The following is a 17886-nucleotide window of genomic DNA, read 5'->3' as shown; positions in this document are numbered from 1 at the left end:
TAATTCTGGTATGAAATTAAATATTTTTTTAAGCGTTTCCAAACCGAGATAACTCAGATACCTACCTAATTGTAATTAACAATTAAAAAACTACAAAATGTTTGACGTAGTAGGTAATATGAGATAAGGATAACTGATAAAAAAAACTTAAATATATTTATAAATAGCTCAGTATAATTATTTAGAATTTGAATTGTATTTATATTTACTTTTGTCACCGGTTTTAATATTTTATGTAAGTAATGTTATACAAAACAATAAAAATAAAAAAATTATACTTCCGATTACAATGCGTATTATTATAACTGCAAAATATCATTTAAAAAAAAAATATGGAAGGACTTATTATTTTTATTAATGTAATCAAGTTATAAATTATAGTAATTTTGGACAGAATTTATTAGTATAGTGTGGAGACCAGAAGATAAGATAACCTTCTTGAGTAAAAAAAAAATTGTATAGTAGCAATGTAGTATATCAGATTATTTCATTTTGAATTTTCATGCTTTTTTCAGATAAATATTTTTTGTTTACATCATATTTTCCATCCGATTTTATTGTAGGTATTGAATTTTTCTTTAAATGTTTATTATTAAAAAAATAAGTAATGGATTTGAAACCGAGACGATAATCGGAATAATTATAAGAAAGGCCAAGTACAAAACTTATCCATGAGTTGTGACAAAGTTCACAAGCTTGAAAAATCCTTTTGCTGTAATTTTGGCGGGCCCAAAAATAAAACAATGGCTGCATTGGAATTTGTTAACTATAACTGCTGTTAAATCTACCATTATTTATTTTAATATACTACCTATTTATGAACATTTTTTTTTTTTTTGAAAATCAACTTAATTATTATTAAATTAGATTAAAGATATTTTATTAATTTAATTTTAAACTTAAAAACTAATGTATTCAAATTACCTATTATGTTATTGAAAAAAAAACATACTTAACTGCGAACTATAAAATATCATTGTCTTTTCCATCCTTGATGTATATTTTATCAATCAAAATAATTATTGATTTAATTTTAATATACAACACTTAACACTACCCGGTAAAATATTAAAACTTTATAAGTAATAATTCACATTTTATTTTTATTCTTGAACATAATAAAATGTGGAATATATTATCAATGTCGTGTTATAGTTCACTGCTGCAGTGTTCATACACAGTACATAATCATGTATAATATACACTATATAGGGTAATCTCATTCAACACAACATTCATTGTTTTAAAAAAACAACGTTTTTGAAAAAATATCTTTTACATAATTTTAAGTCATTAATAAATTTTTTTTTTTTAAAAAATATATATTATCAGTTGTATCGTATTTTTTTTTTGCTTTTTCGAATGACAATATAAATTTTAAATTTATTACTTCGAAGCAGATTATTCTTTGGTGAAAATGTTGGATAAATCATTTATTAGTTATAACTTATAAGAACCTACCTATTTTAAGTGTAGATGAGTGGAGCTGTACCACAATCTTTTATGGAATATCACTGTACTATTCCATTTCTTTAATCTAAGCCATAAATACATATAATAAACCATTTGGTAAACATTTGATTTTATGTAACAAAAAATTAAAAAATATGTTGGTTTAAAGACTTCAAATTCAATAAAAAAATGTTTTCAAAAATTACTATAGTTTTTGAGATGATAAGTGTCTTATCTTAAATGGTCCACCCAGTATATATATCAAAATAAGTTAAGAGTAGGTTTGGAATTTCTAACCAAGAACGATTTAATGGAAAAATTACGTCATTTTTCTATTCTTAGATAGTATAGTAAAACAATTTTTTTCGTCGTTCATGAATTGAAATTTGCACAGCGTCTGCGCAGTTATATGCATGTATAGCAGGTAATTAAAGTGTAATAAATACGTACTGTACTTATTCAACTCATTTAGATTCTATAAGCGGCGCGAGGAATTTATATTTGGTATTACAAGGATAAGTGTTCTTTTTGTTTGGTCTGTTATCAATTTTTCGAATAGAGGAGTGCTCGACCATGACAGTACGTCATTATCTATTTATTATATTGACTGGAAATTAAATACAGAATCGCTATGGAGAGAAAACGTTTACCTAGTAGTTTTAGAAAAAATATCGAAAAAATAACTAACAAATTGCTAATTTTACGGTACGCGGATTTTTTGTTATAAAATAAAATATAAATATTAAATATATATAATATATTCATTTTATTATAGATATGTAATTCTAGACATTTCTAATTGGATAGTTTAATTTTTATAGTTGTATTTTAAGTTATAATACTTGTCAATTCACCTATAATTTTCAGATATATTAATTTGAAATTTAAAGAATTATGAACAATACTTTTAGTTTAAAATTCAAAATTACATTATATTAATATTCAAGTTTATAAATATCAACGTACCTATATCTTATTAATATATAAGTTGCTCTAAATATTTTGAATTTATATTTTTTTAACATTAAAATTATTTTTATTCACTGTATTTATGATTTTATGTTGATATATCGTTTTGAAATATAATTTTATAACACTATATATTTATGGTTGGGTTATTTTTCTTTTAATGTTTACAATTATTTGTATTTTTTAGTATTTACACTTGACATTTTAATACAAAGTTTGTGGTTACTATTATACCATGTTCAATTCCAGTTTATTTTATTTTATGGGTATTATAATATTATTATTAATATTTTTTGTAAATATTCAATAATTCTCTTATTTTTTGTAGTGATCTTTATGACATATAATAATCACAAAGAATTTGATTTTTAATTTATCATCGATGTAATATTATACATTATAAATTATTTTTTACTTCAATAGAATTTGTAGTTTTGAATATCGAAAATTGAAATGTTATTATAATTATAGGTAAGTACCAAATAAAATTGGTTTTCGTCGGTAATTCGTTAAAGAGAGTGTATTCCACTATGTATTTACTATACTTCAGAACTTTCTAGTAATAATTTCCCCATAAATATGATAGAGAGTAATAAAATATTATTAACATTTTTTTTAAATGTTATACACAGTCATCGGGTTTTTATAATGCACATTATATATTTTAAGCGATTTTAAGACTTGCAAATTGTTGAGGGCATAATATACAGTCCCTATAGTCTTTGTAATAACTGATAGCTACACATTTACTTTATAGTCTATACATATCTACCATATTATTATATTTATTTATTTTTAAGATACAAAATATTAACATTTAAATAACGTCGTCTTCGATATCGAATTATTAAATTTTACGCATTTATATAACATATATGTCAAGTGACTACATATGTACAATGTACATATACGTACATATAAATTATAATATATACGCACAGCCGGTGTACCGATACATTAGTCATAAGATAAATTTGATTTATTAACTTTCTAAATGAATGTTCTTATTACCATCACGATAGTTCTCGAGTTGGTATTTAAAGTTTGTTATTCTTTTGATACTATGATATTTGTAATAATATAAACGTGATAATAACTACTAGCTTTACTGAAAACACATTGTATAATTTTGCATTGAAATTATGTTTGTTTCAATACGTTTTAGTAATATAAATTATTCTGACATGCGTATATGTACCTATGTGTAAGGATACATTGACGAGCAGTCTTTTAAAACAATGTTTAAATATTTTAAGTATAGTTACAATAAATACATGTATTTGGAAAGTATTAAAAAAGCATTTCAAATAGTTTTAAAAATAAATAAAATAATTGATATGCATATTTAAATACTTCTTTAGTTATTGTATAAGTAATACGACAATTAATTTGAAATTATTAATTACTTATTTAACATTAAATTGTTATATTTAAGATCATTATAGTTTTGTACTACTTAATTTTGTACTGAAAAAATAAAAAAATACAAATGTGTTATATTTTAATATTATGAAGTGCTTAAATACTTTCAAATACAAATATGTGTGAAGACAGTAGTTAAAATACTTTTCACATGTTTAAAGCAATTAAATACAAAATACAAATACTAAATATTCTACTACTCCAGAAGACTGTTTATCAGTGAGCTGAGTATACTGGTCGTAGAACATCGCGTATATAATATGTAAAATGTATTACTTACGGTTATTAATTGCCTTTCTCTGCGCGATGTCCAAATAAAAAAAATGACGGATGAGTGAAATTCTCCAGCCTCTAGGCACTTTAATAGATATCAAACGACAATATGTTTATACATAGGGCGTTTCACCAAATATACTGTATAGGTACCGTTAATTCCTCCAACACTGCATTTATTTAAATTAGGATTTTTGGTATATTTAAGTACACCCGGAGACTATATTTTCCAATAAATTGATTTTTCTATAAGTACCTATTATCAAAGGAGCGTAAAGATATATATACACTTTTTTTAAAATAAAAACGATACGCTTCTTCTGTAAATTGATATGCAGACGTCTTTCAAAGCTTTTGCATACCTTTCATCCTATAATAATTTTTCGCATCGGTGTCCACAAAACGTAGTCATAGAATTTGGGGTGAGATTGCATTAAGTATGATAATTATTAAATAATGTATAATTAAACATTGTTAAAATTAAATATTTTTTTAATTGCTATTAATAATTTTATATAAATGTAAATATGAATGTGACTTTGTTTTGATAATGAATATATTTAATTTTTTCTATATTAATTAAGTTCAAAATTTATAATTTTAATTTAATTTTTCCCCTCCATGAATCTTGTTAATATAATTGTATAATTTAAATAAAGTATACAATAAATTATTTCTAACTAATTAAATTATAAAAATAGTAATAAACAAAAATTGTAATTAAAATAATGCCAGTAGTGAAGTTCATTATAGTATTAGGTAAAGGTTATAGGTTTATATACTACAGTTTTTATTAATCTAACGATTTCATCAATTATAAAGACTAATATTCTTTTAAATCGATACGTTGTGTTGGTGATAATAATATTAACTAAATTGGTTTATTATTTTATTTTTAAAGATAAGTACAAATATACATTTGTACCTTATAGTTAATTTCACACAATATCATTGATTTAAATATGAATAAAATAATTAATTATAGTAGTTTTTATCATAATTTTATGGTAAATTATCATTCTCTTATGAAAAAAATATTTATAAATAAATGAGTAGGTAGTTAATTTAATTAATTTTCAAGATTCTATGTTCATAACTTAATGAATGAAGTTTATATATAGGTCCCTATGAGTTTTTCATTAATAATAAAACAATTATTCGAGTGTGGCTTGGTGATTCACCTTGTATTACAGTTATTACACCATAGTGGTACCTATGGCGATAGGATATTTTGCACGTACATCTACGGTTTGTCGATCGACCCTGTTCACTTTAATAAAATATTATACTTTTGTGCGTGTGCGTGCATGCTCCCATGACATTATATTTCCCTCGCTGTCTTGCACTTATTATATACGAGTATAATACGTGTGTATTGTTGTGTTCGATGTTTCAGTGTAGTTAAACCACATTATAGTGCAAAAACTTGGGTTGATTTTATGGCTAGGTATCATACAAACAACATAATATGCATTTTATACTAATTTTTCCGAGATGAACAATCAGACCGTAGCGGGTTGGATATAGCGCTTGGTATATTTTCGGACGTGGTTCAAATTATTCTCTTAACTTTCCTACGATAGGTATCTCTATAAGAATAATCTCTGAAACTTTTGCCAAGATCGGTTTATTGTTTGTTGAGTCCATAAGCTACAAACTTACGAACATTGCTTTTTATTGTGCATTTGAATAACAAACAATTAATTAAATATTATTTTCTTTTATTCAAAAAACATTAATAGCAACGCGGTTAATTATATAATTTTTTTTTGTATCCAATGTCAACCGTTTATATAAGTAAATAAAGTTATTCAATTTTTGTGAATCAAAAGAAAATTCTTGTTGTTGTTAAAAATTCATAAATTTTTTGTTTTTATATCTAAGGTTAAAAAATTCAACACTACATTTTCCATAAGTTTTCCTAAGTTGTGCCTAAATACTTGCAAATTTCACTAGTTATTTAGATTGGCATTTTTTTTTACATTATTAAATTTTCAAAATATTTCACCTATAACATTTTTTTGCCTAAATAAAAATACTTAAAAATAAAATACAAAGTTCCTCATAAGTTAGTCTTATAGTGATTCAAAAGTTATAAGAACACATTTTTTTTTTATTAAAATCATAAATATTTTCAAATTATTTTTCAGTTATACTCATAATTCAAAAATATTTTTGAAGTAGCTAAGAGTTGAAAATTTAATACAAGATTTTTGATAAGTTTGACTTACAATAATTATAAAAGAACTTAAATAATTGTCAGGTCATTAAAACATAAACAACCTTTTTCACCACCCTAGAAAATATATCTTAGGCTGACAAAATGACCAATCATCTCCGTTCAGAATCGTTTTTCTTATACAATGATATACCTATCATTGGATTCAAATTTAACACAGAAATAGTAGTGACCAAACTGTATAGCAGAGCGGTACCCACTTGACCAAGCTTTTACGACAAATCAATTATCAGAACAAAATGATTTGGTTTCTCTTCATTATTCTGATTTCAGATTATATGATAGTGTACGCGTGTCGATATATCAAAGTTTGTACTTGAGAGCGATACGCCATGTGCGCGGGGTAATCGAATTGAATTGTGGCGCACTGCGCATTTGTTATTATTACAACAATATATTTTATCGCTCATATTGGATAGGCACAGTGTACGCAATTCATGTATTGTTATTAGTAATATGTATTATATAAAATAAATTTCGTTATCGAAAACCGCTATAATGGAACGAATATCGTACCGACATGTGTCCGTACTGCGGGTCAACACCCAACTGAATAACACTAACTGAACTGATAACACTATACCTATAATTATTTTATATATTTTTTAAAAAAACAATGTTTTTCTGATTAAAAAATCTATCCAATTTTCGATATGAGCTTAACAATATAGAATTATATTTATTATTTATTATTAAAACAAGAAGAATTAGATAAACTATTCAAAAAATTAAATTATTATTTACTATAAAATGGTAATGGACATTATTGCACTAATATACTATTAATTAAGCAGTTAACGACACCACTATCTCTTTAGTTTTTTTATCCAGAATTATCTTCTGATAATATTTTTTGATGCAAATCCTTTAGTTATAGAATTTATGTTAGTTTGGAAAATTATTTTGAATCGTTTGTGATACGTTTTAGTCACTTCTTATTATGAAATGGAGTGATTGTAAAGGCATTAGTGTTTTGTTCATAGTTCGATAAGTTTTAGATTGAAAGTCTTAAAAAAAGTCATTAAAAAAATTATAGAATCATTTGAGTATTGTTGAGTTTTAAATTTACAGTTAAAAAAAATTCAATTGATTTAAATGTAGATTTTTAAAAACAATTATTATTTTGGTATAAATAATAAACATTTTAATTTTTTCAATTTATTACAAAATATATTTTGAATATCACAGAAAAAAATAATTCATTTTCATATTACTTTGGATTTATCAGAAAAATTTCAACAAATTGCTCAATTGCATCAATATTGAAATCGATTTCAAGTCTTATAATTAAAGTCCGCGCCTACAACACGGTGTTGCAGCATACAGTAAAATAAGATAATAATTTATTATCTATCGATGCACAATATAGAGATTTATTGGATATTGTTGAGTTATAATTTCTAATTGTTAATGGATTTGTGTAAGTATAAATATTATACAAAATATAAAACTATTATTATGTTGATTTAAATTATGGGTTGTATATATATATTTTTAATTTCAATATACGTTTTGAGTGTTATCAAATATTAAAAATGTTTATTGTTAATGATTTATGTTACATTTGATTTATTAGAAGATTTTTAATGATTTTTTTATCTTTAATTAAAATCGATTTCAATTCCTGTGTATTGCTTAACTATTATTTGGTAGTAACACGGCGTTCCGTGTAGGCAATTATGATGTAGATCTACATTTTTTTAAATTTTACGAAAAATACAACAATAACCATATATTTTATTTTGTTATGTAGGTACTAGGTATATATAGTATAATAATACTCAAATGTTGCAATTAACTAGTTAAAAACGTTATGTTAAGTGAAATAGTTAATCTTTTAACTTAAATAGTTAGTTAATTTTCTAATTAATTTAAAAACTTAACTACTTAATTTATTTGCAGTTGATGTATATTAAGTTTTTATTAGTTAATTTAAACGTTTTCTATTAAGTTATAGTTAAAAATGATTTTAAAATATTTAGTTTTAGTGGTTTTATACATTAAACATAAATCATTTGTATTTTTTTAATTGAGAAATAATAGCAAACTAGAAGAGTTAATTAACTAATTATTTTACTAAAAAAATTCAAACACAATAGAATTTCTACCATATTGGTGCCTTTTTGGAATTAAAATATAGAATTATTATTAATAATGGAACAATAAATAAATTATATATTATCTTCTACGAGTATAACTTATGTAGCATTCTAACACTGAAGGTTACGATTTTTTAATGACTTGAAAAATATATAAATATACATTTATAGTTTAATATAGCTACTTGAATAATTATGCAAATTTTATTACAACAATAAGTGTTTAATTGATCTTTTTTTTGTGTGAATTGATTAAATAATTTCATAAAAATTGAATAATTATGAAAATTAACCAATTTGTGATACTTTGTTATCACAAAATCAGAATTTGTAACCTATATTATTAACCGTTAAATAAATGTTTTCTTATAAGTGGTGCTCAGCAAAGTTTTTGTTAATTCTTGTGAAACTTGTTTATCCTGTCATCTCAACGTTTAAAAAATATATAATTTATTATTATTTGTTATCATTTTAACGTATGTTCTAGTGTCGTTAAAATGAGATTTGTCATCTTGACATCGTTTGTGATTTTGCAATACTCAACTTAAAGACAGAACTTTTGAAGTCACCTCAGTCGTGAAAAAAATATTGATTTTCAGTCATGTTGTAAATTTCTCTATAGAAGACTTCCGTTGTATTTTTGTCACGAAATTAAACGCAAATATTTACGGTTAGTATGATATATCTTAAGAGTTTCATGCAGAAGACAAAATACGAAATATGATCGAGATAAAATAATATTATAAAAAGATTAACGTTACAGTGTACAGATCATACACATCACTGTTTCTTGTAAAGTAATGGATGGCTCAATGGTATATTTTGATGTAAATATATTTACGGGTGACATTTAATTTGGGGGGCGTTCCTAATGTTTGAGTATAATATATTACCTATCGATTTAAATTTGTATTTGATATAAAATATACAGTTAAGTGCAAACGGAATTATGTTTAAAATTTTTATAATTTTCTTAGTAAATATATTTCAAAAATAAAATGTTGTTTTCAACTGTCTTACATTGGTAAACTGATATAATAATACCATCCGACATAATTCAGATACATTGTAGACATTCATCGATAATTGATAGGTGTTACCGATATAAAAGGTAAAGCACTTAATAAGTGTCGTATTTATTGGTGATGGTGATAATACGCCGTATTTTTTATATGATAAAGCAAAAATGAATTAGAAATAGTACCATTATTGTAATAGAAATTATTAATAAATGCTTTTATAAAAATATTATTTTTTACTATAGAATTTTTTTGAGCTATTATTTTATTTTATTTTTTTTTTTTATTAAAATATTCAACTTTAATTGATTATTTTTATACTAATATACATAGTTTTATAGTAATATACATTATATAGTAGGTTTATTATCAGTGACGTATTTATGGGGGGGGGGGGTCCAGCCGGTCCAGGGGTACTGCTCCCCCCAGAGGAAAAAACCGATAGATATTTCTGCAGTATATAAGTATAGAAATTAGTATTCTGTGTATTATGACGACGGTTTTCAAGTTACGACTAAAGATAATGTATTAATGTGTAATAAAGGTAATAGGTATATAGTAAAGTTATCAAAGTTATCATAGTTTATATAAATTATTTAGTTTGTATAAACTATGGCTCTCCAGAAAAATTTTGAAAATACGCTACTATTTATTAGAATTCCGCTTTATAAAATTATTGTTACGATATAGCTCCACCTTATTCACTTTTAAAAACTAAAAAAACTACCTAAAGGTCTATTTATATGTGTGTACAAGGTGATCCCTTTTAAATCTGTACATTTATTATTTCAAAAAATTCTAATTTTTTATTAATAATATTTTTCACATAATTTGGTGTCATTGTAAACAATATTTTTGAAAAAAAAATTATAATTTAAGTTTTTATTATTTTTTTTTAATAAAAACAATACTTATTTTTTAATTTTATACTCCGAAACAAAGTATTTTTTCATAGTATTTATTTACTTTACTTACTAATACGTGCGCATAAAGATCAAAGTACAAATGGGTATTCCTCATTAGTAATAGGAATGTATGTATTCATTTATATTATAATGATAATAAAAATTGAAAAAGAATAATGTTAAAATGAAATGAAATCATGTGAAAAAAAATATTTTAAAGTATCTAAGTCAAGTTTAAACATTTCGAATTAATGAGTGTAGATACTTAAATGTATCACCTTGTATTTATGTGTATATAGGCACTTCCCATATGTGTGATTCGACGAGACAAACCATTGATTCAGTGCCAAAAATGTGAGTCCGTGAATCCGACGCATTTAAATTGTAAGCATGATATAATACATTGTTATGCAGTGTTTTGCACCGCACATTTACAGCTTCGTTGTGTGTTGATTTTTGAGGTAAAATGTTGTCTTTATTTTTAAGTTTTTCGAAATCTATAAAATAAGACCACGGTGTTATGTGTAAATATTATATATTATATATTATATGAAATTATGTTGTTATAAATGCGATCATAATACACACACACCTATGTGGTTATGTATGTAGAGCCACATATTATATGCGATTCTCTCTAGCGTGTTTGTGTCAGTCAATATATTTTTTGAATGACTTTTATTCTTTTTGAAATGTAATTTATAAGCTTATAGATTTCAGGAGGCAGGTAGAGAATATAGAGAATAATATTCATACTGAGTGATTCACTAAGCTTTCTCACCCCCCCCCCCCCCCACACACACACACACAACATATCTTTTATAATATAATATAATTCTGACTTTTGAACATTGTTCAATTGTTCATGTTTATATTAAATTTGAAATTAAAACGTATAGCTTCTTAGTTATTAAACTATATCATGTACAAAGTATAATAATACTTACATCCAACAATTTTTTATAAAATATAAAATACATGCATTTTTTTAATTTATTAGTTATTACATATTTTACTAGGGCAATTTTTACAAATTACAAAATCATTATTGTGAAAAAATATCAATTAACACTATAATTTTAAAATCATAAATGTCCTCGTTTTTACTAAATCTATTATCATATATTTTTATTTATAGTACTATACGCTTATTATAGTATTATTATTATAATAATTCAGAAAATAATACAGTTCGACTTTAAATGGCATTCATATAATTTTTTTGAAAAAAAATATCCTCAACAATTTATAAATTAAAAACAATGATTAGTTCATAAATGAAAAAAAAAAGTTTGCCATAGGCCCACAGGAAACTTCTTATAAAGGTTCTTTAGAAGTGGTAGTCCTAATTACCTATTATAATATATTATTTTAAACTGTTATGTCTTCGTACTATAGCGTTATAATAAAAATAATAATACCGGGTTAGCAACCGAGCGCGATACCTATCTATACGACCAAGTTATTAATAATTTAGTGGGATCTAACACTTAACGCATAAGCGTTTCACGTTTTAGGTATATCTACTCAACGCATGTATCGTTGTAGACTTGTAAGCCTGAAACATATTACTATATTAGTACGATTATACATGTACAGTGTGATTCATAAACCATACGTACTATTTGCTTGGATAAAAAAGAAACTTTAAAAAATCATGAAGATTATACGATGATGTAACCGGTGATCGTTTTACTCATTTTGTATTTACAGTAATACAGCCGAGATGTACTACCCGATAGCATGGAGTGTAAAATGTTTGTATTATATTCATATTATAAAATGCAAATTTGGTATATAATAACGGCGTCACAAAACTCTATAACTATTATATATTGTTATATTATACAAAAAAATATATTATATACGCAGTTTTAGTAGTCGTTTTGGTCTCAACCCAATTGCGATTATCGATCTTTGTCTGATAACGTTTATTTTTTCTCTGTTGTGATTTGCTTTATTTTTCTATCCTTCTCTCTATTGTATATTTGTGTTTTGCTCGTCGTATATTACAAGTCAGCGACTATTTTTTAAGGACCCTAGCCTAACAATTTTTACTAGAAAAAAGTGGGTGAGTAGATAAACACTCTACTATACAAAATATGTCAAGTGTACCACTTAGTTTTGTTAAAATTCATAGTTTAAATTTCTTATAAAAAAAATTGTGTCTATGTAATTTTGATATATAGGTATATATAATATGTATTATGTGGTAAAAACAACTTAAAAAGAACTTCATTGCGTTAAATGCTTAAATGTTCAAGGTTTTTACCTAAAAACAAACATTTTATCATATTTATTTAGAAAAAAAACTAAAATTTTTATCATGTCTACTGTTATCTAGTAAATACTTAAGTGAATGTTTGGTGCAACTTTCATGACTTTTAGAGAGTAGTTTATTTTCGAATTACAACAAAAAATAAAATTGGTTTTGTCGAATACTGGTTGGTAAAAGATTTCCCTTTTTGCTATTTTTAAAGAACTGAGTATTTTTATTTATGACCTTCTAAAACTACAAACTAGATCCAATTTATGATCTATTTGCAGATAGACGACGTGAGGTATACAAATATAAAAATAAAAAAACTCATCATTGTAAATCCGCTCGGAATTTAAAAAATAACAGGTTACAAATTGTGATAATTTATGGTGCTTGATCCCTAATACCTACCTATATATTAATTTTAATTGTCGAAGCTTAATTAAAAAATATATTAATATGTTTGTTTGCAGATGATCGCTTACACTATTAACCGTGGATAACATTATACATATATAATCACCGGTGGTGTAAAGCTATAGTGCTTGAAGGACGTTTTTGGAAACGACAACGACGACGACAAATCATATCGGCTGCAGAAGCTGCAGTTTCTGCCGGATATGTCCACACCGGCGGTCACCACTCCGGTGGAAGTCACCACTACGGCGAACACCGTACCCACCGTTGCGGTCGTCGCGGCTTTGGTTGACCCAGCGAACAATCGTCGATCACCACCAGAAAAGGTCGCCGGGAACGTAAGGCATGCGAGCATGCCACATATAGATTCTAGGCCCCGTCGTCTGCAGGAAACGACGATGACTGTGCCGAAGTCCGGTAAAGAGCAAACAGCGCAACAGCAGCGTCAACAGTACGGCAGGTCGAATAGTACAACAGCAGCGACGGCGGCCGAAAGGAGCGTGCATCGTGTCGGTGGTGGTGGTGGTGCTGGTGCTGGTGGTGGTGTTGGAACGGGGTTCAAGAGCAAATTGCGCAACTCGTTCAGGTCGACCGCCAAGAGGATCCGGCAACAGCAATCGGCTATCGACGCGCTGGCTAAGAACAGCCAAATGCTTGGACTTCACAACCTCCAGGACAGTCCCAGGACGATGCAGGCGCAACGAACTATTGGCCGGGTAAGCGCAATAAAGATACGTTTTGGCTTTAAAATTTTGATCCACACAGGCTTACGCAGTTTCAGAGTTATTACCATGTAAGGGATTTGGGAGGGTGGGTGAGCTTTAGAATAGCTATAAGTTTTTCGAACAACCGATGTAGAAATTAATTACTACGATAGTTAAAAAAAAATGCTCTATATTGATAGATATTGAACTATTAAAGTAGTGATGACTAAATTAATAATTATTTATTTACATGTTTCAATTTTAATTTCAAGTTAAATATTTTAAAACTAACATCAAACAATATTTATATAAGTTAATTGGTTAAAGCCGTCCAGCCATTTAAGTTCATGGTAACTTGATAATAGGTTCCCGAGTAGTTTTGATAGTTGGATGACCTTAATGGAACTTAAATTATTATAAATTTGGGACCAATTTATAATATCCAATATTATAATAGAGTTCCTTTATTATAAGAAGTTACGATGTATAAAATATTTAAAGTTTATTTTTACCGATGAATTTAAAAATGCCTGCGTCTACTTTTTAGAGATATTGAATGATAGTGGTTTTATTGTAAATATTTCCACAAATAGACAGTGTAATTGAACTTTTCATGAAATAGATATCCATTTTATAAACTTTGATGAACTGTGAAAAACATTTTTATATTCTTATAGCGGGCAAACAAATTGTATCAAATTCACGAAATAGAAACCATCGTTTATTATTTAATGGAATTACATTTTAATTTAAAACATATAATATACGACAAACTTTTTATGAAAATGTTCATCGAAAAATAGCATTTTATACCTGATTTTGATTTATAAAAAAATAATGTACTAATAATATCAATAGACATAAAATGATTACTTGTTTTTATTAAGTATAAACTACAAAACTAGGTATAAAATATAAATACTTGAATAGGTATACAAATGAGGGAATAGTGTTATATATAAATACATAGCATAAAATAAATTTCTACAGCAATGGTATTTAAACATGTGTATTTTTATTAATGTTACAAATAATAATACGTAACAATCGACTTAAAATAAGTACCTATGCCATATAACTATGTTATATTATTTTATACGTCACAGAATACTTATTTCCTAATATTAGTATATTATTTTGTATAATAATATTACAAATAATATTTTGAATTTTTTGATAACTATTTCATTAAAATTTAATTAAAAAAATATATTCCTATAGTAGTATAGTGTAAAATAATAGTTATCGTTTTAAGGAATGGATAGATACAATTTGTATACATTACTTATATCTAAAAATGGCTTGATCAGTCGATTGAAATTCATGAAATTGATATTCGTTTTTTAAAAAGTTCGATTACATTATGTGGATGCGATATTATACATATAATTTATAGACTATATATATTGTACAATACTATACAAATTCAATTTATTGCAACTAATGCAACTGCAGTTTTATATTACTATGCAAGTGTATTAAAAATAATATATTTGACAGGCGACAAGCTTCTCGGTCTATTATTATTATTTTATAGCCTTTTTTTTATATCTCAAATTCTCAACAGAACAGAGAAGGGAATATATTATTGAATATTAAGTTAGCGTGGACTTTTTTTTTTTGGGGGGGGGGGGAAGTAAGTAAATGTATTATATATTTTAAAACTTTCAAATATACCATTATATTATTAATTTAGTTATTTTATAAAAGTTAACTATATATTAATTTAAAACTCATACAATATTGTATAAACACGCATATATAATTATGGTTTATCACTTTTCAATACAACGAAGTCTTGACAACCTCATACTAGCACACTCCTAATTTTTTCATTTCTTTACCCACCCCTAAGGTCTATAAGCACGTAAATATAAATACGATTTCGGGTCGATCTTCATATTACCGCAGTGCATTGAAGGATACTCATTCCGGAAATGGTATCCATTTGTCTGATTAATGAAAGTGAAGTTAAAACCTAAAAAACCAACTAGCGATCGTTGGAAAGACGCGTAAATAGTTACCGTGGAGGCTACTTCCTACTTCCTTTTTTTTTTTAAAAGACCTAAGAGGAATCGTGTTAACGGGTATAATATGCGGATATATATATAGTAGTACCTTGACTGTTTTCATTGTTGGAAACGTCACGTAACTTGCAAAATCGGCTGCCAAAAATAAAAAGATAAAGAGAGAGGGTAGAAAAAATACTTTACAGTTCAACTACTATGTTTAATCTTTCAAACGCACAAGCGCTAGTGTTCTTTTAACTATTATAAACAATAGAATATTTAGTTTTAATTTTTCGGGACCAGTGATCAACAAAAATATCAGAAACTAGGTAAACGCCTTTTATGGGGTATATGGACTATACATTTTCATCTACCCTGAAGATTGAGTATGCATATTTGTAATCAAAAGTAAAATCAAGAAAATACTTTCAGAAGTTATATTCCTTAGATTTTCTATATTATACTATATTATCTTCTACATATATCAATGTTTATGTGCATTACAATTTAAATTTGTGTGGTTGGTTTCCCAGCTTGTTACTTGTTCAAATTTTAAAAATAAGAGGAGTTTGTATCGCTATTAAACAAATTTCTTAAATGGTATAAAAAATCTAAGAGTTTTAAAATAGGTCTTAAAAAGTATACTTAATAATTTTGGAAATCATAATTTAAATAATGCATATTATTAAAGGAAAAACGGGAGTGATCATGCTTGGATAATCACTTTGTAGAATTCAGTATGTCCTGAAGCTCGCAGTTATTGTTCACGTTAAACACAGTTCGGTTTTGTTCTATATATATGTATATATATATTATATATATATACATACATATTAAACCTTATAGGTACATACTTAATTAGTTGTAAATATCATCCTTACGTTTCTATCATTTAAAATTTAAATAAATAATGAATATACACAAATTTTTAATATCAAGGGTTAAGTTGAAGCCAATATATTACAATAATTGGGTTCGCAACGTTATTTTTTTACTGATATTTTTATTCATAAAACTTAATATATAATATAATTATTAACTATATAATATATAATTTAATATATTACAATATATAGGTACTTTATATATAACTTAATTTGAATTTTAAGTATAAATAGTTATCCATTATCTAAATATTATATTATATTGCTGCTTATTATTTTGAGAATGAACAGTTTTTATAATAATTTGTTTATCGTTTTGAACTCCATTATTTCGTTTCGTTTTTTAACACATTATGATTATGACGATTAAAATTGTATAAACATTTTATAGATATGAAAATTTTTTTGCGGACAAAAAGCTATTATTATTTATTACTTTATTTCGTGATTTTTAGTTTTATTGTTCTTAGTTGTCACGTTTTTCTAAATAAGCTTACATAATGATGTGTCATATAGTGTTAACGAAAATATAACATATACTTGTAGAACACCTCTTTTTATATGCTTTTAATTGACAATTATAATGAAAATGTTTATCAGATATTATAACTTTCCATCTCAATAAGCATAGAACACATAATTTCCTAAAATTCAAATACTCATCATGGATTTTCCCACGTTCCACCAGGAAACAAAAACAGCAATCCTTTTTTTGTATACATAGAGACAATAATCATTTATTATTATGTTTTCGCAAAAGAACAAACTATATAATTACTATAAAACAAAATAAAAATATTATTGCTTTTCCTTATTCTTATTTGCCACGAATTATTTACGACTCGAGTGCATAGAGTTAGTGTCAATATGTATTCTGTTAATGAAAAGATAAAAACCATCCATAGATTAGAATATATAAATCAATTGTATATATGTATTATTTATAGAACTATGTATGATAATGACAATATTTTTTTTATAGAAGTTCGTAAAACAAAATAAAGTTGTTAAAAAAATACAGTTTTTTAAATTAATATTATATTTTACAACTTTCAAAGAGAAATAAACGCAATTAATATTCAAGCGATATTCAAAATACAATAAAATAATATGTATACATACCTATTACTCATTTACACGCATTAGTGAAGTGTTGACACAGGTTTTATTAGATTCTGAACGGAGTGATGAATGTATTTTTCATTTAACCTTCTTTTCTTTTTTTTTGTGATAA

At 25.6% G+C, this 17886-nt stretch overlaps 1 protein-coding gene across 2 annotated transcripts in view; it reads left to right on the top strand.

Annotated features, from left to right (window-relative positions):
• LOC114124245 (calcium release-activated calcium channel protein 1-like) overlaps positions 1-17886 on the top strand; it is a 54365-nt gene that overhangs the window by 26178 nt on the left and 10301 nt on the right. For both annotated transcript variants that reach the window (XM_027987434.2, XM_027987433.2), the window contains exon 2: positions 13112-13771. In XM_027987434.2, the coding sequence (XP_027843235.2) occupies positions 13259-13771 (513 nt within the window). In that variant the 5' untranslated portion in view covers positions 13112-13258. The remainder of the gene's footprint in view (positions 1-13111; positions 13772-17886) is intronic.

Source organism: Aphis gossypii, chromosome 1 (genome assembly GCF_020184175.1).
Source record: "Aphis gossypii isolate Hap1 chromosome 1, ASM2018417v2, whole genome shotgun sequence".
In the NCBI taxonomy this organism is placed as follows: domain Eukaryota; kingdom Metazoa; phylum Arthropoda; class Insecta; order Hemiptera; family Aphididae; genus Aphis; species Aphis gossypii.
The sequence above is the reverse complement of the archived record's forward strand: the minus strand, read 5'-3'. Positions and strand labels throughout refer to the sequence as shown.